This window comes from Urocampus carinirostris, chromosome 20, assembly GCF_059441175.1.
Source record: "Urocampus carinirostris isolate Australia breed hairy pipefish chromosome 20, RoL_Ucar_1.0, whole genome shotgun sequence".
NCBI lineage: Eukaryota > Metazoa > Chordata > Actinopteri > Syngnathiformes > Syngnathidae > Urocampus > Urocampus carinirostris.
Window position 1 is genome coordinate 15,463,254 of NC_142368.1, and position 27,827 is coordinate 15,491,080.

Consider the following 27,827-nt stretch of genomic DNA (forward strand, 5'->3'; position numbering starts at 1 on the left):
TGTTCGAAAACCGATTTGTTCGATCACCGAAATCATTTTTCCCATTAAAAATAATGTAAATCGTTTTAATCCGTTCCAACACCCTGAATGTTTACCTTGAATGTTTAACGTAAACATGAAGCTAACCCAGGCTAATCGCACGTTCGCGTTATCGTAATCTTCCGTACGAAAGATTACGCTAACATGAACGTGTAAAAAAAAAAAAAAAAAAAAAAAAAAAAATCAGGTCGTTTACAAGTCATTTAGCACCCAGGTCTCCACAACAAGTGCTGAGCGGTTCATTGGAAAGGGGGCTCCGTTCCAACACCCTGAATGTTTACCTTGAATGTTCAACGTAAACTTAAAGCTAACCCAGGCTAATCGTACGTTCGCGTTATCGTAATCTTCCGTACGAAAGATTACGCTAACATGAACGTGTAAAAATAAAAAAAAAAGGATAAAGAAAATAATTATGAATAGGATTTCTTACCTTTGTGGTGGTCAGCAGAAGGCGCAGGTGGACAGTGGGGTATTCCCTAGCAAGATCAGACACTCGCACACCCCCTTCATATTTTGCTATTATTTCTTTCTTAAATGCAATAGTTGTACGCACTACTTTTCTTTTTTCACCTGTAGCAACTTTGCCGCTTGCACTGACTTTCTTCGGAGACATAATAAGGGGCTAAAACACCCATACACTGCTCAGTATCGCACCCTAGTACCCACTCACGCATTACCGGTGTTCGTACTCCGATTTTTTGACCGAACAGCGAAGCAAGAATTTCTCAAAATTTTTTGGTCAGACTCCGATTTGTTCGAACTGAGAGGCGTTCGAAAACCGAGGTTCCATTGTATCAATTTGGATGATCTTATTATCATGGCATGACTGAATTTGAGTAAAATCTGATTTCCCCCACAGTGATAGATTTTTTTTTTTTCACTGTGTTTAGCAAATCAGTTTATCTACTCTCGCCGAGAGAAGCAAGTACCGAAAGAGGAGACCCTTGAAGAAGAATATGAAGAAGAAGATGTACCGATGTCTCCCACCATCAGCCACAACCTTGACCCACTTGATCAAGGTAACATTTAATTTGCTGACAGTCTGTTAGTATTCCCTGGTGGTATTCACTTTTAAAACTACCTGTCATAGCTGTGGACAGAAAATATCAACTTAATCTAGCAAGCATTGACATTTCTGATGCTCCACTATTAATTTAGGTTGAGTTAATTTGGAACGCTTTGCGTTTCCTTCCCACAGCAAAGCTCTTCTCCTGTTTGGATCACATGAGGGCTGTGCTGGGCGACTCCATGCCAGACTCCGTTTTGAACAAGGCAGCCATAAAATGTGGCTTTGACGTACAGAGAGCACTGGATTTGGTCCTGTCTGAAGACCCTAAAATGGCTCTAAAACCCATCAACACCGCCCCAGATATCGAGAAAGCGCAGCTACCGCAAAGAAGCCGGCAGGCGCCAGTGATTGAGAAAGGTATTTGTAGTTGCTTTCAATACGAACATTTTAACAATGAAATCAAAATTTACGTTTTCATAGTGTTTTGGGGGGATTTTGTGAAAAAATATAACGACAGCAAAATATTGAATTGATAAGTATTTTGAATAATGAATACCGTAAATTCCGGACTATAAGCCGCTACTTTTTTCCCAAACTTTCAACCCTGCGGCTTATTCAGTGATGCGGCCAATTTATGTCATTTTTCTAACAGCCGCCAGCGGCGCTCGAATTCGAGGCACATGACGCAGCTTACAAGCTAAACGCAATCGAGCAGTCCGATAAAGAAGGTAACAGAGCTACTGCACGCAAACTTTACCTTGCGAGCGTGTTGCTGGCGTGTTTTTGAATAAGGGAGCGTGGAACGTTGTCTATATGACAAAGTCTCTTACCCATATTGGGGAAGACTACTTCGATGACATCGATTATAAGGAGGCAGATGAGGACGGTTTACCGTGGTTTCTGCAAGAATGAATTGTTTATTTTAACAGTTCGGTTCACTGTGTTGCGAGCGTGTTTCTAGTAGCGTTTTGCTACCCTTCACAGGCACGGTTTGGGATGAAAGTTATAATATTATTATTAAAGCGTTAAAAACTCTCTCGGTGTACCGTCTTTCTTTGTAAATATGTGTAACCATGTATAATATGTATTTACAACTGTATATTTTTGTAATATATTTATTTGTATCTATTTTGGACACTTATTCTGATAAGTCTTGCACTGACCTATTAAAAAGAAGGGGCGTAAAAGACGCGGGGGATGACGGGAAGTGGGGACCGGTAAAGGTGAGTGTTTGTGGACACGGCAGACAATAGTGGATATATATTTTTCCCACCTTTACCTTTGGAAATATACACTTTTTTTCCATGGATTACTTTTAACGGGACCCGGACTCTGCTGGTCCGCAACCAAGGTTAACTACCGGTATCGTTTTCCCTTATTTTGCCGGCTGTGGTTTTTGAACTGTGAACTTCGTGTTCAGTTAAAATCGCGGGACTCAAAGTTGGGTTTGGGTTAATTTTATGATTACGTTACATATTCTAATTTGGGCGCATGCTGCTTATATACAGGTGCGGCTTGTGTAAGTACAAAAGCGACTATCCTCCCAAAATTTGGTGGGTGCAGCTTATAATCAGGTGCGCTCTATAGTCCGGACTTTACGGTAGATACTTCTATTTCAATTTTTTGTGCAAACTTGTCAGTTTCCTTGTCATATCTGTGTAAATTAGATTTCAACATGAAATTGACACTTGGAGTAAAGCAATCAACCAAAAATATGGAAATGTGTGCATATTCCACTACAAATGTATAATGTGTATATATAATATTAGTAATTGTTTGAAATGTAGTTGACTACTAATTTTTAACAAAGTGCCTTTCTCCCTCCTGCTCTTCTGTTCCTCCGGATTGGCTCCTCTGTCGCCTGTGCCCCCCACCCCTTCTTTCGACCAACTGCAATCGGCTTTTGTAAGGTAAGGAGCCGACTCGTTTGACTCTCACTCAGACACGATAGCTAAGGTGCACAGACCCCACAAAAAGCCGATTGATATCACGTCCCCGCTCACAACCCTCGGTTCCAGTCAAAAACCAAATAATAGTATGCTAGGCATTGGCAGCGCTAGTTTGGCACAACTGATGTCTGAATATGAACATAAAAGTGAAAAAGCAGGAGTGGGTGACTGTAAGTCTGGTTTGGCCGCGCCACCCCTGAACGCACTTTTGAATAATTTGTCTTTGAGCACATTACCACCTTTAAATATGTCATCAGCTCCTTTGGTGAGTTTGCTCTCATTAACGCAACCCTGTGTAAAAACTGCAACTGTTCCACCTGGATTTGGGTGTCTGGGTCCTATCAACCACAACCCACAACTGGGAGGAAACGCCTCAATTTGTCATTCTAAAGGCAGCCCTTCGTTGGCCGATTTAATCCAAGAACATTCCAACCGGAGCCCCATTTCCACACACTCTTCCCCTGGCGAGAAAGTATCTGGAGGGTTATGCGAGGTGATGCCAACTTTTTCCCTCTCCGAGCTTGCCTCACAGCACCAAAGCAGAGTGAACCACCAACAAAACCACTCCGACACAAACATCAGTCAGATGGTGTCGCTTTCTGATCTAGCGCTACAGCACCGTGCCAAGTGCCCTTCAGCAGAGGTTCGTCAGGAAGCAAGTGTACCGCAGGTACCACCGGTCTTTACGGAGCCGCTTTCTGCAACGTATTTGAAGTGCAATTTTTCAGCGCCATCGGACGGGTCGCACAACCGTATAAGTTTGTTTAGGCCACCTGCAAAAGAGCCACTCGTGGATAGCGCTCGGAAGAGTGGAGCCAACAGCAGGATTTGTTCTAAGGTCGAAAAACACCAGAAATTGGATTTGAGTGCTCTCATGGACAACATTGATGAGTTTTCTTTGCCGTCCTCTCCTGAGCCACTCGTTTTTCGGTCGGCGTCATCAGTCTTTGCACGACCGTCTGTCTTCGCCATCACGTTGGCCTTCCGTAGCTGCCGGCGGCACAGAAAAGCCAAAAGGCTCGGCAAATTCGAGCAGAATTCGGGAAGCTCTCCTTTTTATTTTCTCCACAAAACCAAAGACAAACACGGACTTCTTGGGCCCATCGTCCCATTCACTTTTGACACCCCCTCACCGGATGATATTGTGAAGGCCAATCAGAGGAAAGCTTTTACCAGGTAGACGAGAAGTTGAGTGACATAAGACTGTGGGGCCTTTTGCAATTTATGAGGACATATTTGTAACTTAAGATTCATTCGATTTTGGGGGATTATGTCACTACTGTATTTTTTACTATTTGTAGTCATGGAATGCTTAATTTCCAACTAACTTTTATACATTTACTCGTCTTAATTTTTTGGACATTGATGCTTTAGTTGGCGTTTTAACCACAATTTAGAGGTACATTAAACTTGAGCTGTCTTACATTTATAATGAATTTCTTTTAATGCGTGGCCTCTTTTCTTTTGGGTTTTACAAACCCTGCCTGGAAACTAAAAAGAAGGTTGGTATTGGTGCAGCTATTGCACCTGAGTTAGCTAACCAGGCTGGTGGTTTACTGCTACTAGGGTTTGACATCAAAGAAGAAACAAGCTTTCTCTTTTTTTTCTCAGTCAAAATGGCAACTGGGATTATTCTCGTGCAGAAGTTTTTCCTCACATATGCGCAGTTTTACTGCACATAAATCAGTCTTACTGTTGAAGATTGTACTGGACTGTCTCAGAAAATTAGGATATTGTGATAAACTTCTTTATTTTCTGTAATGCAATTAAAAAAACAAAAATGTCATACATTCTGGATTCATTACACATCAACTGAACTATTTCAAGCCTTTTATTATTTGAATATTGCTGATTTTGGCTTACAGCTGAAAAAAACTCAAAAATCCTATCTCAAAATATTAGAATACTTCCTCAGACCAAGTAAAAAAAATAATTTTAATAAGCAAAACTAAATCAAACATTTGAAAATGTCCATTGATGCACTCAGTACTTGGTTGGGAATCCTTTTGCACGGATTACTGCATCAATCCGGCGTGGCATGGAGGCAATCAGCCTGTGGCATCGCTGAGGGGTTATTGATGCCCAGGATGCTTCGATAGCGGCCTTCAGCTCATTTGCATTTGTAGGTCTGGTGTCTTTCATCTTCTTCTTAACTATACCCCACAAATTCTCGATGGGGTTCAGGTCAGGGGAATTAGCAGGCCAATCAAGGACAGTGATGCCATGGTCAGTGCACCAGTTACTGGTGGTTTTGGCACTGTGGGCAGGTGCCAGGTCATGCTGGAAAATGAAATACTCATCTCTATAGAGCTTTTCAGCAGATGGAAGCATGTAGTGCTCTAAAATCTCTTGGTACACAGTTGCATTTACTCTGGACTTGATGAAACACAGTGGACCCACACCAGCAGCTGACATGGCTCCCCAAACCATTGCTGACTGTGGGAACTTCACACTGGATTTCAAGCAACTTGGATTTTGCTCTTCTCCAGCCTTTCTCCAGACTCTGGCGCCTTGACTTCCAAATGAAATGCAAAACTTGCTTTCGTCTGAAAAGAGGACTTTGGACCACTCTGCAATTGTCCAGTGCTTCTTCTCCATAGCCCAAGTCAGACGCTTCTTCCGTTGTCTTGAGTTCAGAAGTGGCTCGACCACGGGAATACGGCTATTGTAGCCCATTTCCCGGACACGTCTGTGAACTGTGGCTTTTGATACCTGGACTCCAGCTTCAGCCCACTGTCTTTGAAGCTCCCTCAAATTCTGGAAGCGGCTCTTCTTCACAATTTTGTTAAGGCTGCGGTCATCTCTCTTGGTTGTGCAACGTTTCCGGCCACATTTTTCCCTTCCAACAGACTTTTTGTGGATATGCTTTGAAACTGCACTCTGTGAACAGCCTGCTCTTTGAGAAATTTCTTTTTGTGTCTTACCCTCCTGATGGAGGGTATCAATGATGGTCCTCTGGACAGCAGTCAGATCAGCAGTCTTCCCCATACTTGTGATTTAGTTTACTGAACCAAGCTGAGTGTTTTTAAGGCTCAGGAAACCCTCGCAAGGTGTTTCGAGTTAATTAGATGATTCAGGTGATTAGTTGAATAGCCTACTTGTATACTTTTTCATGATATTCTAATATTTTGAGATAGGATTTTTGAGTTTTCTTAAGCTGTAAGCCAAATTCAGCAATATTAAAATAATAAAAGGCTTGAAATAGTTCAGTTGATGTGTAATGAATCCAGAATGTATGACATTTTTGTTTTTTTTAATTGCATTACAGAAAATAAAGAAGTTTATCACAATATTCTAATTTTCTGAGACAGTCCAGTAGAATAAACATCTAGGGATAATGACAATTGTGAGTTTAAGTGGGTGTGTCACATCAAGTTGATAGATTTTTGAATTAAGATCTAAAACATGGAAATTATTATTATTATTTCTTGGCTCAAAGGGTCAATGAATTTATTTTATTCCAACATGACAAAACTGCTCTGTTTGTATTCTCAGCTATCTGTGAAAACTGCCATTCTCATAATTATTTCTTTTATATTTGTATTGAGAGTCATGATGAAGCTTTGCTTTTAATCATGCGTCTTAGTGAATAATGACTATGGACAGTTTATCTGCACTTGGTAGGCAGGTTAAGAAAATAGGGGCTGATGTTAGAGATATATGTTGAGTCAGTATTGTCTTGTTAAAATCCTGCGATGGGCTAGTATTTGAATTGATGGCTGTCAACCTCACGCAGGTGCACAACGCTGCATGGGACCCTCAAGGCCAGCAAACCCGGACAAACCTGCCCCCAGGAAAAGGGATTTGATAATTAGGGTAGATAGTGACAAGACTAGCCGAGCCGGTTTTGCCCTTGAAATCTTTGGAGGAGTTTAAAATGCCTTGAGATGTGAGATAAAATACATTAAAATGACATGTTTTCTATCCTGTGAAATTTTAAACTTCCTAAAAACATTCAATAACACCATAAGATATTTTTATGCATTGTCAAACATTTGGGCCTCAACCATTGGGGTAAGATATGTGTGTAAATGAATATTCACATATGCTGAAGGTAAAAAAATGGACACTATTGAGGATGAAAGAAAATGCAGTCCGACCATATTTGCTTCGTAATAGTATTTAAATTGGCTGTTTGAAAAGTAAAAGCAAAACCAAAATAAACAACACACCTTTCTAAACATCCTATGCCTTTTTTTGGGACTATTCTCTATGATCTGCCAAACTCCTGCTTGTTGTGAATAGTGCTGATACTAACAACTATTCTAATAGTTATCGTTGCAGCCCTAGTTGTGAAATGATTGATTTGGGTGCTTTTATCTCAAGGCATGTATTTCTGTTTAGGATTTCTAACTTATGCAAGCTACCCAAACGCTGAATGAACACATTTGTCTGTAAACTACTTTTGTGTGGGTTTAAAGCAGGATGCTGCATTTGAGGGGAAAATGTCACCGCCAGCGCACCGCAGCTTTCTGCAACCAGCTGACAAATAGCTGGTGCTGCGTCTCTACGCCACGCCAACTATATTGGAAAATCAGTTTACATCTCTCGGGTTAGCTTAGGTCAGGAATATTCGACGTTTTGCCCGCAGGCACCAGGGTGCTCCCTAAAGACAGCTGATGTACCCGCGAACTTGTTTTGAAAATAGCTCACAGGGTTCGTATGGGTGCTTGAAATCCTTGAAAATGCTTGAATTTTAATGTTGTGTTTTCGAGATTTTGGGTGAAGTGCTTCAAAACACTTAACTTTTTTGCCATGTTTCTTGCAAGTCTGTATCGATAGACGACGCATTAAATGCAGAAAATTAAAACTTTAGAGCGAGGCCTGGAGTTGGGGTCCGCTGATGAGCGCCTGGTGGCTCCCATCGGCTCACCACCTTTGGGAAGTGCCAAAGTGGTTGGGTGCGTAGAGAGCTGGGTGGCAGCCAAGGGAGGGAGGCTGTGTGGTCCCTGTTTACACAGTGCCAGAGTCTGGTCCGCATTGCCGGCAGTAGGTCATATTTGTTTCTGGTAGGAGCTGGACTGTTACCGATTCTGTTCATAACTTTAATGGACAGAATTTCTTGGCGCAGCCTTGGTGGGAAAGGAGTCTGGTTTGGAGGCCTCTGCATTGCATCACTGCTTTTTGCAGATGATGTGGAGCTTTTGGGTTCCTCAGACCGTGATCTTCAGCTCACATTGGAAACATTCACAGCCGAGTGTAATGAGGGATGAGGATCAGCACCTCTAAGTCCGAGATCATTTTACTCTGCCGGAAAAGGGTGGCATGCTCCCTCTGGGTTTGGGAAGAGATCTTGCCCCAAGTGGAGGAGTTCAAGTATCTTGGGGTCTTGTTCACGAGTGAGGGTAGGATGGAACGGGAGATCGACAGATGGGTCGGTGCAGCGTCTGCCGTCATTCGGGCCCTGTACCGGTTCATCGTGGTGAAGAGGGAGCTGAGCCAAAAGGCAAAGCTCTCGATCTACCGGTCCATCTACGTTCCTACGCTCACCTATGGTCATGAACTTTGGGTCATGACCGAAAGAACACGATCCCGGCTACAAGTGGCCGAAATGAGTTTCCTCCGCAGGGTGTCTGGGTTCTCTTTTAGAGATAAGGTGAGAAGTTCAGTCATCCGGGAGGGACTCTGTGTAGAGCCACTGCTCCTTCGCATTGATAGGAGCCAGTTGAGGTGGCTTGGGCATCTGATGAGGATGCCTCCTGGACGCCTCCCTCGGGAGGTGTTCCGGGCATGTCCGACTGGCAGGAGGCCCCGGGGACGATCCAGGACAAGTTGGAGAGACTATGTCTCTAGGTTGGCCTGGGAACGCCTAGGGATCCCTTCGGATGAGCTGGATGAAGTGGCTGGGGATAGTGACGTCTGGGCTTCCCTGTTAAGGCTGCTGCCCCCGCGACCCGACCCCGGAAGAGCGGAAGATGATGGATGGATGGATGGATAGAAGAATTGACTTTCTTTGGTTTGCTCCCACCTTAAATAGAAAGTGTGTTGGGTACAATAATTATAATGACAATCAATCATTAGTATTACTGACCTTATAATAGTGTATTAGTTCTTCTTTTCATGGTACTGGGGAAATGGGGAAATTGGTTTTGAAAACTGCTTAAATTTGTCCATGATAAAGGTGTACGAACCCTGAGCTCACCAGTGCTGGGTCATTGTGATTTCCTAGTAAAACTAATTTTGGGTGGTTGAATTAGTCTATCTAACCCTACTTCCAATAAATAAACTGGTAATGACATGGTACCAAAATTGTTATAATCAAAGTTATTTTAGAAGTGCATAAAAAATGTGTTGCCCTTTGCGATGACTACGGTAAAATTCACAGTATTAAGACTCACTTGATAGTAACCCACACCCAGTACATTATTCAAGGAAAAACATTTTGTACATACATAAGCCGCACCTGGCTACAAAGCGTATGTGCCCACATTGAAACATGAGATATTTTTAAAGAAAGACGATACACAGAAAGAGTTTTAATAGAATATGGTCTCTTAACCTTCGACGACCCGTCAGTGGGCTGCTGGACTTTTGATAAAAATGATGTCACTAGCAATGTTTCTTCTAATTTTCCTTACGGGTCTGAGCGTTCACACAAAGTCGGTGAGCAACGCTTGAAACAACAGTGAGCAACAGCAATCCCAAGCGTGGCAACTAAATCATTATCAAACATGTCCAAAAGTTGACATCACGTTACATTTTGCTGAGTTTCCGGCAATGCAAAAACATTTTCCACTTTTGAATGAATTGACTAATGTATTATTGCAAAGGCGCAGTGGTTAGCGCGTGTGCGGCACAGTTCTGAGGTCGTGGGAACCTCCTGCGTGGGTTCAAATCCAGCTACCGGCCATACTGTGCGGAGTTTGTATGTTCTCCCCGTGCTTGCGTGGGTTTCCTCCGGGCACTCCGTTTTCCTCCCACATTCCAAAGACATGCATTTCAGGTGAATTGGCCGGTCCAAATTGTCCCTAGGTGTGACTGAGCGAGTGAGTTGTCTGTCCCTGTGTGCCTTGCGATTGGCTGGCAACCAGTTCAGGGTGTCCCCTGCCCACTGCCCGATGATTGCTGGGATGGGCTCCAGCACCCCCGCGACCCTACTGAGGATAAGCGGTGTAGCTAATGAGATGAGATTATTGCAAAGGTTGCAGGGCCAACAAACAAACGTCATTTGTTTTTACAATTCTTTCACAAGATTTCCATTTCTTTTTTTTCCTGGTATCTTTTGTCGCATAGTACTAACATTTTTTTAATTCCTTTAAAAAAAAAATCTCATTGTGTTTATTTTTTCCTAGCTGTTACTTTTTTCTTTTTGTTCTCTATTTCCTTTTTTTCCTTTGTTTCTTTCTTTTCTTTTTTTCTGGCTTTTTTTCTTAATTTTTCCTTTCTTTTTTCATTTTTGTATTTTTTTTTTGTTCTATTCCCCCCTTCCTTTAAGTCATTTAGTGCACAATTTTACTTAATATTTGGTCGTGTAGGGATTACAGAAGCAAAAACAACCTGAAGAGCCGTTTGGGGCTCGAAAGAGCCAGTTCTTTTTAGTGAGCCGAGCCGAAGAGGCCTGTTCTCGAAAAACTCTACTGACTTGACTCAACTTCGTTCTACTTTGTCATTGACTTCAAAATACCGCAATTAGAACACAGCGCCAGGGGAACCCGTGTATTTTCACCTTCATGCACCGTAACTTTGACTTAATTCGCTTCTTAATTAACAATTTTCGAGCCCTTATTTATTGTGTTTCAAGATGTGATGACGTGTCAACCGTGTAAAATATTTACTCCAAAACACACGCTAATGCAAACAGATAAATAGGAATCCGCCTTTGACATTGCTGCTTCATTGTACGCTGCTTCTTGTAAACCGTTCATTTCACCACATTATTTCATTATTACCAATATGGTCGTTGGCGCTCCCCTTTTAATCGACACCTTTTCCATAATGAGAGTCTGTTCATGCTAGTTTTATTCATGCAAAAAGCGCTAAGTTACATTAAACTTTCGTCTTCCTCTACACATATATTCCACCTTTTTCACTATAACCTCTGGTGGCATAAATTAAGCCTGGGGGAAAGGTTGCAGATTTTAGTCCGAATTTTACGGTAATTTAGTTTGTTAAATTCATGTTTGAGCTTGTAAAAATGGGTTTGTTCTTTGTTTTCAGTGTATAAAAGACTATTTAACTTAATTTGAATAAAATATAAGGGTTTCTACTTCAAGGATTTTAACTATTCCTTTTTTGTAACCCAAGCTGTAAATGAGGGTTTACTGTACTAGGAATAGATCAGGTTTATCAAGAAAACTTGAATCGAATTATGTATTTTTTATGTGTTCTGTTTAAAGAGGCTTGCTTTATCTGACTCATCTGATTTAGGTGTTCATCGCCGAGAGCTTCACACCAAGCATGATAATGTCGCTCTTTTAATTGTACGTATTTGAATTTTGGAAAGCTAAGTTAAATGATAGATAATTCATCTTTGAAATGCCCTTAGCAGTAATAAATAGCATGATAGAATGATTACAATAAAAACAGTCAAAGCAGATTATATCTGCATATGTTTTCAAAGCTAATACTGATTATTAAAATGTCTTCACATCATATCTTACTTGTATAACCCCAAGTGGCTGTCTGTCACCAACCACTGCCAGTGTTTTTTTCTCTCAAGCCTGTATGTTCTAGAGAGGTGGGGGTTATATTTGCATATCCTGGGCACGCTCCTTGTATCCTGTGCTCAGTTAGGCCCTCAGGGCCCAGTTGTAAGGATGACGGGCTCACTGCAAGATCCTGCTCCCAAGCCTCAGAACGCGATTTGTTGTTTGTAGTTAAGCTCAAGTTGCGCCGAAGTCAGGGCGCCCTCGGGTCGACACACAAAAGAAACGGGATTAGCCCGAGAGCGCGGACCTCCACCAAGACCAAACAACGATTTTAGATACAGTAGTTGTGGCTCATTAGGTCAAAAATGTAATATGCAACAAAAGGATGAAGAAAAACATGAAAAGATGCTTTGGAATAAATGGCAAGCTTTAGGTGAGCAGAATTTAAAAAAATAAGGCATCAACAAACATTTGTAAAAAATATAACCTCTTGGTTATTTTGTCGACTACTTAATGACACTCCCAAATTAAAAAAGGATATTAAAAATCCATGCATTTTCAAATAATGCTCTATTTTTTTTAGAAAACAAAAACAAAAACAAGCAAGGCCTAAGTCATCTGACACCCTCTAAAATTGATTATTTTTTGCACAAAAACGCGCCGGATTATTAGGCACCCCCAGAAAAATAGTCTTTAGCGATATATTTTTCATACGAGGCATGCTGGGCTATAAGGCGCATGGGATTAAAGCTACAGTTGTAAGAGCTAAGGTTGCATTAAAATAAATGCATTTAAATTACATTTGTTTCGCAGAACATATGTTAACATTGTCATCTGGTTTCACCACTAAAATGAATCATTTCAAAAATGGTTACAGGGCGGTCCTTTATCTCAAACATTTCAAATTTTTCGCCAGGTAGTGAACGACGACCCATACAACCATACTATTTTTTTTTAGTTGCTGTTTATTTGGACAGTGGCCTAAACCCATACCCTTATAAGGTCGCTGTAAAACTAAAAACAGTACCCAAAAATTCCCGTTAGTTTGCCAACAACACAGATACATTATAAGCTAAGACATTTTAACTACAATTCAAAAAAGATGACGTCATTTTGAAAAAAATCATTACCATAAACAAAAATGTTCATTCAAGTAATCAAAATACGTTTCATACTCATGGACTATTATTGTCCAAAGAAACAATAAAGGAGGATTTGCAATACAATTTGAAAATTGGCGTCTGAGCTGCCGTATAAGTTTTGCGCCTCCCTTTTGTTTCCTTTTAGCAACAAACAATTAACATGTTAGACACAAGATGGCTCTCAAAGACTGCTCTATATGTTTCTCAAAGGCTGAACAGTTACCCTATGCAGTGTCATTTAATTGTAACAATGCATTTATAATTTTTTCCCACCATATTTTCCAGATTATAAAGCGCTGTTCAAATTTTCTGGCCAATTTGGGGTTATTAAGTGCGCCTTGTACATTCTGGAAAATACTGTACTGTTAAAACCCCAAGCAGGGTCATACATTTTTGAACGATTTTAAAATTGGTCAACCCTCATTTATGGGTGTTAATGTTTGAAGTTCCCTAAATGTTACCCTATTTATGTTTTGACATTACTAAAATGTTATATTTCGATTCAGGCCTGAGGATTCGGAAAATCTTTAATCCTAAACTATCTATCTCTTTCTCTCTCTTTCTCTCTCTTTCTCTTGCTCTCTCTTGCTCTCTCTTTTTCTCTCTTTATCTCTCTTTATCTCTCTTTCTCTTTCTCCCTCTATCTTTCTCCCTCTCTTTCTCTATCTTTCTCTCTCTGTCTCTCTATCTATTTTTATTTCTAACTATCTATCTCTATCTTCATATATATATCCCAGCATACACCACAGAGTACTACGTCTACGGGGAAAATCTAGTCGACGGCTGCTTGCCTTAGTTTTGAGACCTTGTGACTCAACATTGATCCATAAATAAGGCGCACTGTATTATAAGGCGCATGGTCAGCTTTTGAAAAAAAAAAAAAGGCTTTTATCTGCGCGAAAATACGGGGACTATCAATTCATAATTTTCTCATGAATTTCAAATTTTGTTTACAACACGATTCACCGCTCTAGCTTCACGACTAACACCTCCTGCATATGGCTCGGAGATCAAATTATACTCATGTCAATCCCATCTGTAGCATTTGAAATCTGACAAGTTCGGTGTTGAATCTATGGCGCGCATAGCTGAGGTAGCGCTAGTAAGATGAATGGTTCGGTCCAGTATATAGAGCGCATACTCACCGCTACAGTCTACAGTCAAGGTGTCACACCTCTTTTGACTGTAAATCACCAAAATAATCCTTTAATATGGAAGCTTATTAAAAGGTTTAGCCTCACTGTTTGGACACTTATCAATTAAAAATACACAGAAAAAATGTATTATCCAGAAACACCCACCAAGCTCATGGAGCAATTCGAATGGGTGAGCGGTAGAGGTGGGCAGAGCCATGTACACAGCTCCTTCAGCCCCGAAGGTAAATATGTCCGTATCCTCATCTCATTAGCTGCACCGCTTATCCTCAGTAGGGTCGCGGGGGTGCTGGAGCCCATCCCAGCAATCAGTGGGCAGGGGACACCCTGAACTGGTTGCCAGCCAATCGCAGGGCACACAGGGACAGACAACTCGCTCGCTCATTCACACCTAGGGACAATTTGGACCAATCCACCTGAAATGCATGTTTTTGGAATGTGGGAGGAAACCGGAGTGCCCGGAGGAAACCCACGCAAGCACGGGGAGAACTTACAACCTCTGCACAGGAAGTCCGGTAGCTGGAGGTTCCCAAGACCTTAGAACTGTGCCGCACACGCTCTAACCACTGTGCCGCCGTGCTGCCCCCCGTCCGTATCCTTGTTTGCAATATTTAGTGACATTTTTACAAAAGATCTCTGCTTGTACCTTGTTTTGAAACCTTTATTTATGAAAAAAAATTAAGCCTCAACCCTCTTAAGTATTTAAGGGAGGGAGACAAGTTTAAAGTGGTATATTTGCATATATTGGACACAGGCTCTGCAATATTCTTGTTTCATAAATGTTATCAAATCATCTAATGTCACACAATGTCATGTCTAGTGTCATGCTTTTTGCTCCAAACAGGCTGAAACAGCCTCGTCATAGTTTAACCCTCTGTAAGCCAGGAAGTTCCAGCCACAGTGTGCAGAATTGAGTCTCAAATGAATCAGGCTCAGCTCGCTATGACTATAATGGGCGGCCTTTTGCAACTGAGATGACAGAGCATTTTTTTCCCTCTGGTTTTTAGACAACGCCTTCATATAGTATATAAGTGAGTTCATAATCTAGTCATGTTCCTGTGAACACTAAACACAAGTCAAAGATTGCCAATTTTCTACTTAAAATCATTTTATTGCTTTTTTTTGTGTTTAAGACCAAGTTTTGTGTGTTGTTATGAATAGAAATATTTATTTTTTTGGGGACCCAATTTTCAAATAGATCCAGGGCAAAAAACAAAATTCCTTGGGACAAATTCCCCCTTTTTTTCATAAATTTTATTAAATGAAATGATCTGCATTTATATAGCGCTTTTCAAGTCAATGACTTCCCAAAGCGCTTTACAATGTGCTCCACATTTCCCAATAGCGGCCGTGCAGCCATGTAAGGCGCTAACCTGCTTATTGAGGGTATTAGGGGTTCAGTGTCTTACCCAAGGACACTTCGACATGTAAATCGGACGAGCCGGGATTCGGACTGGGATCCCTTGATCCCAAGACGATCGCTCTACCTCCTGAGCCCAGCTGTTTTATTACCAAGAAGATAAGAATTCAGTATCATACAAATCATTAATATTGATAATATTGTGGTCAACTGATAAGTAGAAAATACATAAATATCGGGATTACATCTTAACGCGGTGCTAGGAATCAAATCATCTGTCACACAATGAATTTAAATGTTCTGAAATAACCTTTTGGGTCTGGAGAGCGAGTTTGGCGGGATTGCTAAAATTTGTTTTAAAATCTATTGTATGGCTAGCTGAAAAAAAATCTATTATGGCCCTTTGGGTCAAAAGGGTTCCTTACCCATGACGTACAGTAATATGTTAGTCATAAAAATTGTTTACAAACCATAACTACCCATACAAGCATGCTGTCCAAAAATACAACAAATATGTCAGTGGCAGTTAATGTTAGGATTCCACTTGCCGTATATGATTATGGAATACCTTCTTGTATTTTGACAAAATGAAGCGCCCCGTTTTGAAGGATACATTTTTAGGTAGGACCAATAACTTAATATAGTATAACCTTGGGGTGGGTATTCTTTAGAAGTCACGGGTTGGTATTTAGTTCCGTAAATTCCGGACTATAGAGCGCACCTGTTTATAAGCCGCACCCACCGCATTTTAAGAGGAAAACCGATTTTGTACTTAAACAAGCCGCACCTGTATATAAGCCGCATACGCCCACATTAAAACATGTAACACAATCACAATATTAGCCCAAACCCGGCTTTGAGTCCCGCGATTGTAACTGAATATAAAGAACACAGTCCAAAAACTACAGCCGGCAAAATGAACAGAAAATGATACCGGTACTTAAGGTTTGATGCAGACCTGCAGAGTCCGGGTGCCCGTTGAAAGTAATCCAAGGAAAAAAGTGTACATTTCCAAAGTTAAGGGTGGGAAAAATATATATCCACTATTGTCGGCCGTGTCCACAAACACGTCTTACCTTTACTCCACTTCCCGTTTGCCTCGCCCCTTCTTTCTCATTTGCTCGTGCAAAACATATCAGAATAAGTTTCTAAAATAAATACATTACAAAAATATACAGTTTCAAATACATGTTATACATGGTTAAACATATTTACAAAGAAAGACGGTACACCGAGAGAGTTTTCAAAGCTTTAATAATAATATTATAACTTTCATCCCAAAACTTCATGCCTGTGAAGGGTAGCAAAACGCTACTAGCAACACGCTCGCAACACAGTAAATGGGTCTGTTAAAAAAAACATACCGTACTTGTAAAAATCACGGTAAACCGTCCTCATCTTTCTCCTTATAGCTGATGTCATCAAAGTCGTCTTCCTTCAGTATGGGAAAGACTTTGTCATATAGACGTCGTCCCACGCTCCCTTATTCAAAAACACACTAGCAGCACGTTTTTGCAATTTGCATGATGAGGATATGTCTACGCGAATTTAATTTGTGCACAAGCTAAGAAGTTGCAGTCTTCCTCGGCGCATATATTCCACCGGTCTAAATCTTACCTTTTGTACTCGAGCGCCGCTGACGGCTGTTAGAAAAATTTTAATAAATTGGCCGCATCACTGAATAAGCCGCAGGCTTGAACGTTTGGGGAAAAAAGTAGCGGCTTATAGTCCGGAATTTAACGTAATTAAGCCTTTCGAATCCAATTCCTCGGCAATACATGACAAAAATTCAATGTGGGCGGATTTTTCTAATATACATTTATAAATAGATATACATGCAAATCTGAACGTACATGTTATATTTAATGTTGTAGTGTTTATAAAATAGAAAATATCCTCAAATTGGTTTCCAAACTCACAATTAAAGAAAATTAGTACCGTAAATTCCGGACTATAAGCCGCTACTTTTTCCCCAAATGTTCAGCCCTGCAGCTTATTCAGTGAAGCGGCTAATTTATGGAATTTTTCTAACGGCCACCAGCGGCGCAGGAGTTTAAAATGTAAGATTAAGACCAGTAGAATATGTGCGCCAAGAAAGACTGCAATCTCTAAGTTTTAGCATAATGCATATTTTACATTGTTTTGAGGATAAAAAAACACCAGCCCTAACACCAACCCTATGTTTATATATAGACGCATACTTCTAAAATGATCAGTATTTACTTCTTCTTAAGTAATGCTTATCTAATTCTTAATATTGTGTGCTTATTATAAAGTGTTACATAGATATTTTGGGGTAAAAACAGTGGCAGTGGCAGCGTAATCCCAAATATAAACAAACCCAGATATTCCACTCAGATTAAAAATCTGTCATGTCAACATACCCTCATATATTGGCTTTCAAGAGCTCCAATGATCTGGCTAACGTCATTTTGATTTTGGTTACAAAAAACACCATGTTCATTTGCTCAAGATGTTTGTTGTTCAAACAATTTGCAGGTAGAGGTTGCGTTCCAATGCATGTTATGGGCATCTCTATGCGCCTTATTTTTCAAGTTTTGGTCTCCATCCTCTATTAAGTTCACCCATCCATCCATCCATTATCTGCAGGGGACACCTTGAACTGGTTGCCGGCCAGTCGCAGGGCACACCGAGACAGACAATTCGCTCGCTCAGTCACACCTAGGGACAATTTGGGCCGGCCAGCCATCCATCCATCCATTAGCTGCACCGCTTATGCTCAGTAGGGTCGCGGGGGTGCTGGAGTCCATCCCAGCCATCTTCGGGCAGTGGGCAGGGGACACCCTGAACTGGTGGCCAGCCAGTCGCAGGGCACACAGGGACAGACAATTCGCTCGCTCATTCACACCTAGGGACGATTTGTACCGGCCAATCAACCTGACATGCATGGTTTTGGAATGTGAAAGGAAATCGGAGTGCCCGGAGGAAACCCACGCAAGCACGGGGAGAACTTGCAAACTCCACACAGGGGGTTTGATCTCAAGACCATTGCGCCGCCATGCTGCCATTATAACGTTTACACTTTTATTAAATTAGTTTAATGTGTCATCGTGATTGAAATATGCGTTTGCCTTATAAGAAAAATAAAAAAACGCTTTTCTGCAAACAGTCTTGTCATGCTTTTGCTCCAAACAGGCTGAAACAGCCTCGTCATAGTTTAACCCTCTGTGAGCCAGGAAGTTCCAGCCACAGTGTGCAGAATTGAGTCTCAAATGAATCAGGCTCAGCTCGCTATGACTATAATGGGCGGCCTTTTGCAACTGAGATGACAGAGCATTTTTTTCCCTCTGGTTTTTAGACAACACCTTCATATAGTATATAAGTGAGTTTATAATCTAGTCATGTTCCTGTGAACACTAAACACAAGTCAAAGATTGCCTTTATTCTACTTAAATGCACTTCATTGCTTTTTTGTGTTTAAGACCTTGTTTTGTGTGTTTTTATGAATTGAAACGTTTGTTTTTGGGGGGGTTCTAAAGCTAAATTACCCGTTTTTGGCATTTGATTCACACATTGACCTGTTTCTTCTCCCGATATGACCCAATTTTCAAATTGGTTCAGGGCAAACAGCAAAATTCCTTGGGACAAATTTCTTCATTTTTATAGGAGTGTGGTATTGCATAGAAAAACAGAATTATTTGTATTCTTTTACATATAACTACATCAGTCCACTTTGAATGTAGTTATTTTTTTACCTAGCTCATTTTTGTGTATAAAGAAATCTTTTGTAAATGCTAATACTGTACCTTTGTTTCTTTTAAGTCAGTGCAATATGGTCAAAATCTTAGAAGCCATTTAAGTGAAATTTGCAGAATTATGATAGTAAACCCCCCAAAGTTTTTTTTAATATATTGCAAATGTGTCTGGTTATGGGTAAAACTGGTGGCGTAATATTCTCTTATGTTGGTGAACAGCCTGATTAAGGTTATTAGTGCACATAATCTTTCTTGTGTTCCGTGTAGCCAAAAGCAGAGACACCCCAAACAAACTGGAGTGTGAAGTTGTACCCAAAGTGGCCCGCATGACCGTCTCCGGCAAGAAGCAGACCATGGGCTTTGATGTTCCCAGGTAACGAAAACAAACCACTTAAACGTCGCTTAGTCAAAGAAATTACTGTAGGGTACACCTTCAAAATTCAAGGATGTTCTTTTGTTATACAAGAAAATATGGCTCGGATTTGCCAGGGCCGATAAAAGATTGCATTCAGCTGCTTGGAGTGGTCCGTGGTCGGGGGCTGCAGTACCCAATTTGGCTGCCACAGTGCAATAGAGACCCCACAAAAGCAGACTGTACGAAAGCAGATGTTTTCAATTTTGTTGGTGTTTATTGGGGGTGGCTTGACACAAAACCTAGTTAAGGACACTTTCAGAGGCCTAAAGTACCATTGTGTATATTTTCACAAAAATCAGTTCAATTGTTTCGTAGCCTATAAGTCACATACAAACACACACACTAGAGGTAAGAACGGGCCTAAAAAAATCCAGCCCAACTTGGGCTGCGGGTATTGAAGCCCGAACCATCCCGAGCCCGACAAATCAAATTGATTCAAGGAACCAAGCCCGAAGTAAATCTAAATTTTGATACTTTATTTGGATCACAGTTTTTGAATTTGTGAGAAGGATTCTCCCTCGCTGATTTTTTTTTCTTTCATTATCCACCCGTCACGGCTCTTTGTTAGTTTTTTTTGTGTAGAGGATCCACCCAATGGTTTCTGGCACTCTCGCACGCAGGGCAACCCGCGCACTCGTCCGCGTGGTCGGAGGAGCACCCCTCCTCATCCTCTCCTTCTACAACCTCTCCTTGAGTCCTCACAAATAAAATCTCAAAATTGGGGTTTGCTTTGGGCTTGATCCCTCAAATCCAAGTAATTTGTCAGGCTCTGGCTGGTTATGGCTTTAATACCCATGCCTAGTAGGGCTTAAATTTGAGGCTGGATCTTAGCTCTACAGTGTTCTCGTCTGCCCGCGTCCCTGTGTCCTAGACGCGTCATTTTTGCTGGGGACGCATAGTGTCAAATCAACGTGCGTCCCCGGGACGCAACTTTTTTTACACAAAATCATCATTATTACCCGATTACATTTTTTTTTTTCAAACAAAGATTTACCGCACTCCAAACTTTTCGTCAGGCAGATCCGGCAGATGTTGTTTTGGTCTCGCGGTTCGAGTTTTCGTCTGCACGCCGATCTCGAGTTGTGTAGTGAAACCGAACCGGCTTTTTCGGCTCACCTCATTAAAAAGAGCCGGCTTTCAAACGGCTCACTTGCTTTGATGCATTATATTACGAATGATGATGTTGTATAAAGAAGTTAAGAAAAAAGGAAGTATAAAAGGAGAAAATGAAAAAAAGACAGGTTTGTGGTGATCCCTTTAATCTGTATATTACCAACAATAATTTGATGTAGAAAATGGATTAATAATTAGATGAATCAAACTGAATGAATATATAGATTTTTATGATATATTTGTCACCGATTTACAATTTCAACCTGGATAACACAAAATTTTGGGGAGCCATAGATCTCTGTTGGGACCCATAGATTTTTGAGCATCCGAGTCCCCGGGACCCATCACTTTTCACAGCTAAAATGAACACTGCCTCTACCTGCACTTTATTATCCACATTTTTCAGTGGCGGGGATAACGGCATCATCACTACCGCGGCACGCCGAGGAAACAGTCCCGAAGTCATCACAGCACCATCCGCCGCAGGCGAGACGACGCCCAAACGACCCGAGACACCATCTCGGGGTTCGAACGAGGATGAGATCGCTGGCATCCCCACTCCGTTGCGTTCTGGCGGAAAAGCCCGGCAGGCGATCAATGTCAAAGCTGAACTGGAAAAGAGACAAGGAGGAAAACCTCTGTTGAATTTAGTAGTAATAGGTAAGCGCAAATCTGCACTTGTTGACTGGTGATATTAGTTTATGTGTCTGTAAAACTCATCCCAATTTTGAGGCGTGTCTATTATGTAGAGAGTAAAACCAATGAATAGCTCTAATATTTTTTATGTTATCGTACTATTGTGAAATATATATAATGTTATTTTTGGTCATTGCTGTACCCGCGTTTGTGTTTATCGCCCATTTTTAGAAAACTAATCTTAAATTAAAGGGAGCGAGTGTAATATTTTGGTATCTTTTGTCGCATAATACTAACATTTTTGAGGGCTTATTGAGTCTGTTGCACGATACACAACTGTATTTAATCACATTTTTTAGTGGAAGTACAAGATTGACTTGGCATAATTGGATATTATTCGAATGCAACAGAAACTTTTTCTTCTTTTCCCTGTTTTTTTTCTATTTTTTTAAAATCCTTTAAAAAATCTCATTGTGTTTATTTTTTCCTAGCTGTTACTTTTTTCTTTTTGTTCTCTATTTCCTTTTTTTCCTTTGTTTCTTTCTTTTCTTTTTTTTCTGGCTTTTTTCAGAATTATTCCTTCTTTTTTCTCTTCCATTTTCTTTTTTTCCTCAGCTTTTCACTACTTTTTCATTTTTTTTTTTGTTCTATTTCCCCCCCTTCCTTTAAGTCATTTTGTGCATAATATTTGGTCATGTTGGGATTAAAGAAGCAAAAACAACCTGAAGAGCCGCTTGGGACCCAAAAGAGCCGGTTCTTTTTAGTGAGCCGAGCCGAAGAAGCCTGTTCTCGAAAAACTCGACTGAGTTTACTCAACTTTGTTCTACTTCGACATTGACATCAAAATGCCGCATTTAGAACACAGCGTCAGGGGAACCCTTGTATTTTTAACTTCACTACAACTATAACTATAACTTTGACTTAATTTTCTTTTTAAGTAGCAATTTGGAGCCCTGATTTTTTTGAGCTGGCTAGATTTTCTTCTGCGCAGAAAAGCTTTGGGCATTGCGCAATTTTGCACGCGCGCAGCTTAGAGGGAACATTGGTTTGAAGTGAAGTTTTTGTGGAAAATGCAGAGGCATTGTGTTGCAGTTGAATGCATTAATGGTACGGCTTCCGGTCATCGTATATTTTGCTGGCCGAAAGTTGAAAAGGTTGTGAGAAATAGGACAAAAATCATGAAGAACACACAAGTTTGAAAGAATGCAGTTCAAGAGAGAATACAAAATACATCTAGACACGGTTTTTGATATTTGCAGTGCAACATCTATCTTTTATAACAGTAAATGTATTCAATAGGTCAGTTTTCAGTATGTATGGCCTGTTCCCCAACAGTGTGTTTCTGACTGACAAGCGAACCGTGCTTGATAAAATGAAAAATTACATCTATGAAAAAGCGATAGAAACTGGTACTTAAAATAAAAAAAGAACGGACTCGAATACAACCTACCAATATGTATTCAGGAAACGATCACTTTTTTTTTTCTTTGTCATGAATTTCAAATTCCCTCTCGCCTTGTCACTTGCCTCAAACACTGGTTCAAATTAATATGGCTGTATGTGTAATTCTCTATCACAATAACTGTTTTTTTTCTCTAGACATAACTGTCGGGGACATTTTTTCGTCATAATCGGCCGTAAAATCGGGGTAGAGAAACTTCGTCCACTAGAATCGCTGTCTGTTTCGGAGCTCGCCTCACATGTTGTGTTAATGGGTTTCGCCATCTTGAAAGTGTTTAGTTTCTCCAAGGACGTCACTGTTCTACAGCAAAATAGACAGATGGGTCAACTTTGAGACTACATTTTCTCTAAGACCCTTGGCGCACGGAATATCTGGCAACCTATTTGGACAATTCTGGGAAGAAACAGTAAAAGTCGTGTGCCTATTGAAAAAAAAATTCTGTTTGGGAATACCTTTAAGTCCATACAAAAGAATTGACTCAGTCGATTATGCAAGTTTTCAGTTTCTCATCACGTGAAACCTGCATCCATCTATCAGGCTTGTTGAGTATCTACACTTTTGCAACTTTCCTTGTCACATCTCCAGCTTCCTCTCGGGTATCTCTTATCATCTCCCCCTGGTCCCCTACCTGCTTTATCACTCCCGTCGCAGTGTTTTCCTCTTCCATCCTTTTGCAGTTTCACTTCAGAAACCCACCCCCCTTTCTGTCTCAAAGGCTTGTCTTTCTTATCCCGCTTGCGCAGGTCACGTCGACGCAGGGAAGAGCACGCTCATGGGCCACTTGCTTTTTCTGTTGGGCAATGTAAACAAGCGCACCATGCACAAGTATGAAACAGAGTCCAAGAAGGCGGGAAAGGCATCGTTCGCCTACGCCTGGGTGCTGGACGAAACTGGCGAAGAGCGTGACAGGTATGTTGCAAAAGCGTTCATGAAAGGTTTTATTTTCACTTTCTACTTATCACAATAGCAAAAATTTTCCAGATACAGTGGAACCTCGGTTCTCCACCATTATCCGTTCCAGAACCCTGTTGGAAAACCGATTTGTTCCATCACCGAAATCACTTTTCCCATTAAAAATAATGTAAATCGTTCTAATGCGTTCCAACACCCTGAATGTTTACCTTGAATGTTTAACGTAAAGCTAAACCAGGCTAATCGTACGTTCGCGTTATCGTAATCTTCCGTACGAAAGTTTACGCTAACATGAACGTGTAAAAATTTAAAAAAAGGATAAAGAAAAGAATTATGAATAGGATTTCTTACCTTTGTGGTGGTCAGCAGAAGGCGCAGGTGGACGGTGGGGAGAGGAAAATCATCAAAAGTTTTTCAATCTCTTCCAAAACTTGCGGCCGTTGCTTGCTTATAGCATTCACTCCCTTGGCCACATCACTAGATTTCACAGCCTCCTTATTCTTTATTATCGTACTGATCGCCATGCTGTATTCCCTAGCAATATCAGACACTCGCACACCTCCTTCATATTTTGCTATCATTTCTTTCTTAAATGCAATAGTTGTGCGCACTACTTTTCTTTTTCCACCTGTAGCAACTTTGCTGCTTGCACTGACTTTCTTCGGAGGCATAATAAGGGGCTAAAACACCTGCACGCCACTCAGCATCGCACCCTAGAGTACGCACTCACGCATTACCGGTGTTCGAACTCCGTTTTTTTTGACCGAACAGCGAAGCAAGAATTTCTCAAAATTTTTGGTCGGACTCCGATTTGTTCGAACTGAGAGGCGTTCGAAAACCGAGGTTCCACTGTATTTCAAGTACCGTATTTTCCGCACTATAAGGCGCACCTAAAAGTCTTAATTTTTTCAAAAGCTGACCATGCGCCTTATAATACAGTGCGCCTTATATATGGCTCAATATTAAATTTGCAAGGTCTCGCAACTTACGCAACAACCGCCGACTCGATTTTCCCCCGAAGGCGAAGTCGTCCGCGGTGTATGCTGGGATTTATATACCGGCGTTTCATTGGCTAACCAATGTGTCAATCATTATTTGAATCGATCGCTATTGGCTAAAGTTATTCGGAGCCTCTGATTGGCTAGAGGGCCAAAACAAACCCTGCAATTGGCCGAAAAAGATGTGTCAATCATCCGTTAAATCGATCGCTACTGGCTGAAGTTATTCGGAGCCTCGGATACGCTAGAGGGCCAAAACAAACCCTGCAATTGGCCGGAAAAGATGACGGAATAGCAAGCTTGCTAAACGACGCCATAAAGAAACATTATTAGTCTGTATTTGTAAATATTTTACTCTCCTGGATTTACTACACTCACGGTTGTAAGAAGACCATGATTGCGTATCATTATTGAACGTGAGAACTTAGGTGAGTTATGCGACTTTCTATTTTCCCGGTATCTTGTTTTAGAACGATCTTGATGTTGCTGTGATGAGTTGAGTGAATTCAACTCAATTCCAAGTGTTTATTGTCATATGCACAGTGAAGTTGCGAGCGAAAAAGAAAATAGAAACTAAGGAATGGTTGGCATTTCTTGAATCCCAAGACTTTAACCTTCCGAATGATATTTGAAATGATGCATTTGAGTGACATCGTACGGACACCGCATCCGCACGTGTCTACGACACGTATTTGCTTCTTTGCAAGCTTTGGGAATGTTAAGGGGGTAATCAGTTGGACTGAATCATCTGACTGTTTTGTCGACGTTCCCATTGTAGCGCCTTATAATCCGGTGCGTCTTATCTATGGAAGATATAATAATAATAATAATAATAATAATTTCCTTGTATTGTCATTCTGTGTAACAATGTACACAGAACGAAATGTCGATTGCACCTGACCCGTTGTAGCGAGCCGATGCAGCCGCAGCCAACAGAGGGCGCCGCCGACCACTTTTTAAGTCTTAGGAATGACTCGGCCGGGGCGCGAACCACCGACCTCCCAGTCTCAAAGCGGGCGCCTTACCATCTAGGCTACTGAGCTGGTATGGACCAAAAACTATTTTTTGGGGGTGCGCCCTATAACCCGGTGCGCCCTATAGTGCGGAAAATACGGTAAATATTATTTTTCAATTTAAATGTTTTAGCTTTCGATTTTCATTGAAGGTTACTTAGATATGAACTATTTATCAGTTAGTGTTCTACACATTCTAAACTCTTCCGCATCATGACTGGTGTAACAAATGCCCAAATTATTTATTAATAAAGTGCACAGAAAGGTGTTTGCAAAAAAAAGGCAAACAATTCAAAACACAAGAAAATTGGTATAAGATAATACCATCAAAATACAAATGATGAAATAAATATAATAAAAAACATGTTGATCAATTTATATATTTTCACTATCTCCAGTTTTATTTTTATTTTATTTTTTGTTTAAAAAACATTTTGATTTTTGCATTTATACTAATGTATATATATTTATATGTATGTTTTATTTCTGTATGTTTTTATTTTCAATTATATTGATCAATTTTTGGTAGCATTTTGGAGTATCTTTAGTTATTTTCACTTGCATTTGTTTGTTTTAGTTTGTTTTATTTCAAGAATACAATAAACAACAATTTTAACAGGTATTTGTTATGACAGAAATGAGCAATTATTTATTTTGTAGCACTACATACAGTTTTATTCGATCATGCCATCGTATTAACTGTGTTGCAAGTTGTACTTCAAAAGGCCAATGTGTATTATTTAGCACCATTGTGTATTAGTTAGTGAAATAAATTTATTTAAAAAAACTATCCAGTTGAATGATACGCAAAAACAAATGAACTATCATTTTAAATGTTTTTTTAATACTCATGGGTTGAGTAGTTTGTATTTATTTTACAAAGCTCTAAGCTCACCTTGAGGGAGCTGACATCTTGCTGCTACCAGTACCCCCTAAAATCCCAAACCTTGTGAAAGGATGGGCAAAAAAAATGGATGAAATTTGATTCAGTTTGCTCACTTTGAGTCTCCATAGTTTGTTTTCTTCCTTGTGCTTTAGGACCTAGTTTTTGGTTGCACTACAAAATTCAGCGACATCTGTGGTCAAATATTACACAGTATCCCTTTAAAACGAACACACAATATTTAAAAATATTCTCAGAATCTATGGTTTTCAATTTGATCTGGTTATATTTATTCATGCATGTCCTTTGAATGTAAGCAACCATAGTCGATACCTTTGATTACCGTAAATTCCGGACTATAAAGCGCACCTGATTATAAGCCGCACCCACCGCATTTTAAGAGGAAAACCGATTTTGTACTTACACAAGCCGCACCTGTATATAAGCCGCATGCGCCCACATTAAAACATGTAACACAATCACAATATTAGCCCAAACCCGGCTTTGAGTCCCGCGATTGTAACTGAATATAAAGAACACAGTCCAAAAACTACAGCCGGCAAAATGAACAGAAAATGATACTGGTACTTAAGGTTTGATGCAGACCTGCAGAGTCCGGGTACCCGTTGAAACTAATCAAAGGAAAAAAAGTCTATATTTCCAAAGGTAAGAGTGGGAAAAATGTATATCCACTATTGTCCGCCGCGACAACAGGTCTCACTCACCTTTACTCCACTTCCCGTCAGCCCGCGTTTGCTCCGCCCGTCTTTTTTAATTCGCAAAACATATCAGAATAAGTGTCTCAAATAAATACATAAAAATATATACAGGTGCAAATACATATTATACATTGGTTACACATATTTACAAAGAAAGACGGTACACCGAGAGAGTTTTCAAAGCTTTAATTATAATATTATAACTTTCATCCCAAACCGTGCCTGTGAAGGGTAGCAAAACGCTACTAGCAACACGCTTGCAGCACAGTAAACAGGTCTGTTAATAAAAACATACCGTACTTGTAGAAACCACGTTAAACCGTCCTCATCTTCCTCCTTATAACTGACGTCACCCAAGTCGTCTTCCCCAGTACGCTCCCTTATTCAAAAACACGCTGGCAACACGCTCGCAAAGTGAAGTTTACGTGCTGTAGCCCTGTTTCCTTCTTCATCGGACTGCTCGTTTGCTTTAAGCTTAAAAGCTACGACATGTGCCTTTCTTTTTGCAACTTGCATGGTGAGGATATGTCTCCGCTAATTTAATTTGTGCATAAGCCAAGAAGTTGCAGTCTTCCTCGGCGCATGTATTCCACCGGTCTAAATCTTACCTTTTGTACTCGAGCGCCGCTGGCGGCTGTTAGAAAAATGACATAAATTGGCCGCATCACTGAATAAGCCGCAGGGTTGAAGGTTTGGGAAAAAAGGAGTGGCTTATAGTC

At 40.6% G+C, this 27,827-nt stretch overlaps 1 protein-coding gene across 2 annotated transcripts in view; it reads left to right on the forward strand.

Annotated features, from left to right (window-relative positions):
• hbs1l (HBS1-like translational GTPase) overlaps window positions 1-27,827 on the forward strand; it is a 45,086-nt gene that overhangs the window by 1,349 nt on the left and 15,910 nt on the right. Inside the window, exons 3-7 of one of the 2 annotated variants that reach the window (XM_088325598.1) lie at window positions 930-1,058; window positions 1,238-1,465; window positions 19,225-19,330; window positions 20,892-21,145; window positions 23,327-23,492. In XM_088325598.1, the coding sequence (XP_088181724.1) occupies window positions 930-1,058; window positions 1,238-1,465; window positions 19,225-19,330; window positions 20,892-21,145; window positions 23,327-23,492 (883 nt within the window). Of the gene's footprint in view, window positions 1-929; window positions 1,059-1,237; window positions 1,466-2,963; window positions 4,397-19,224; window positions 19,331-20,891; window positions 21,146-23,326; window positions 23,493-27,827 lie in introns of those variants that run through there. The other variant, XM_088325599.1, reaches the window with a different exon arrangement.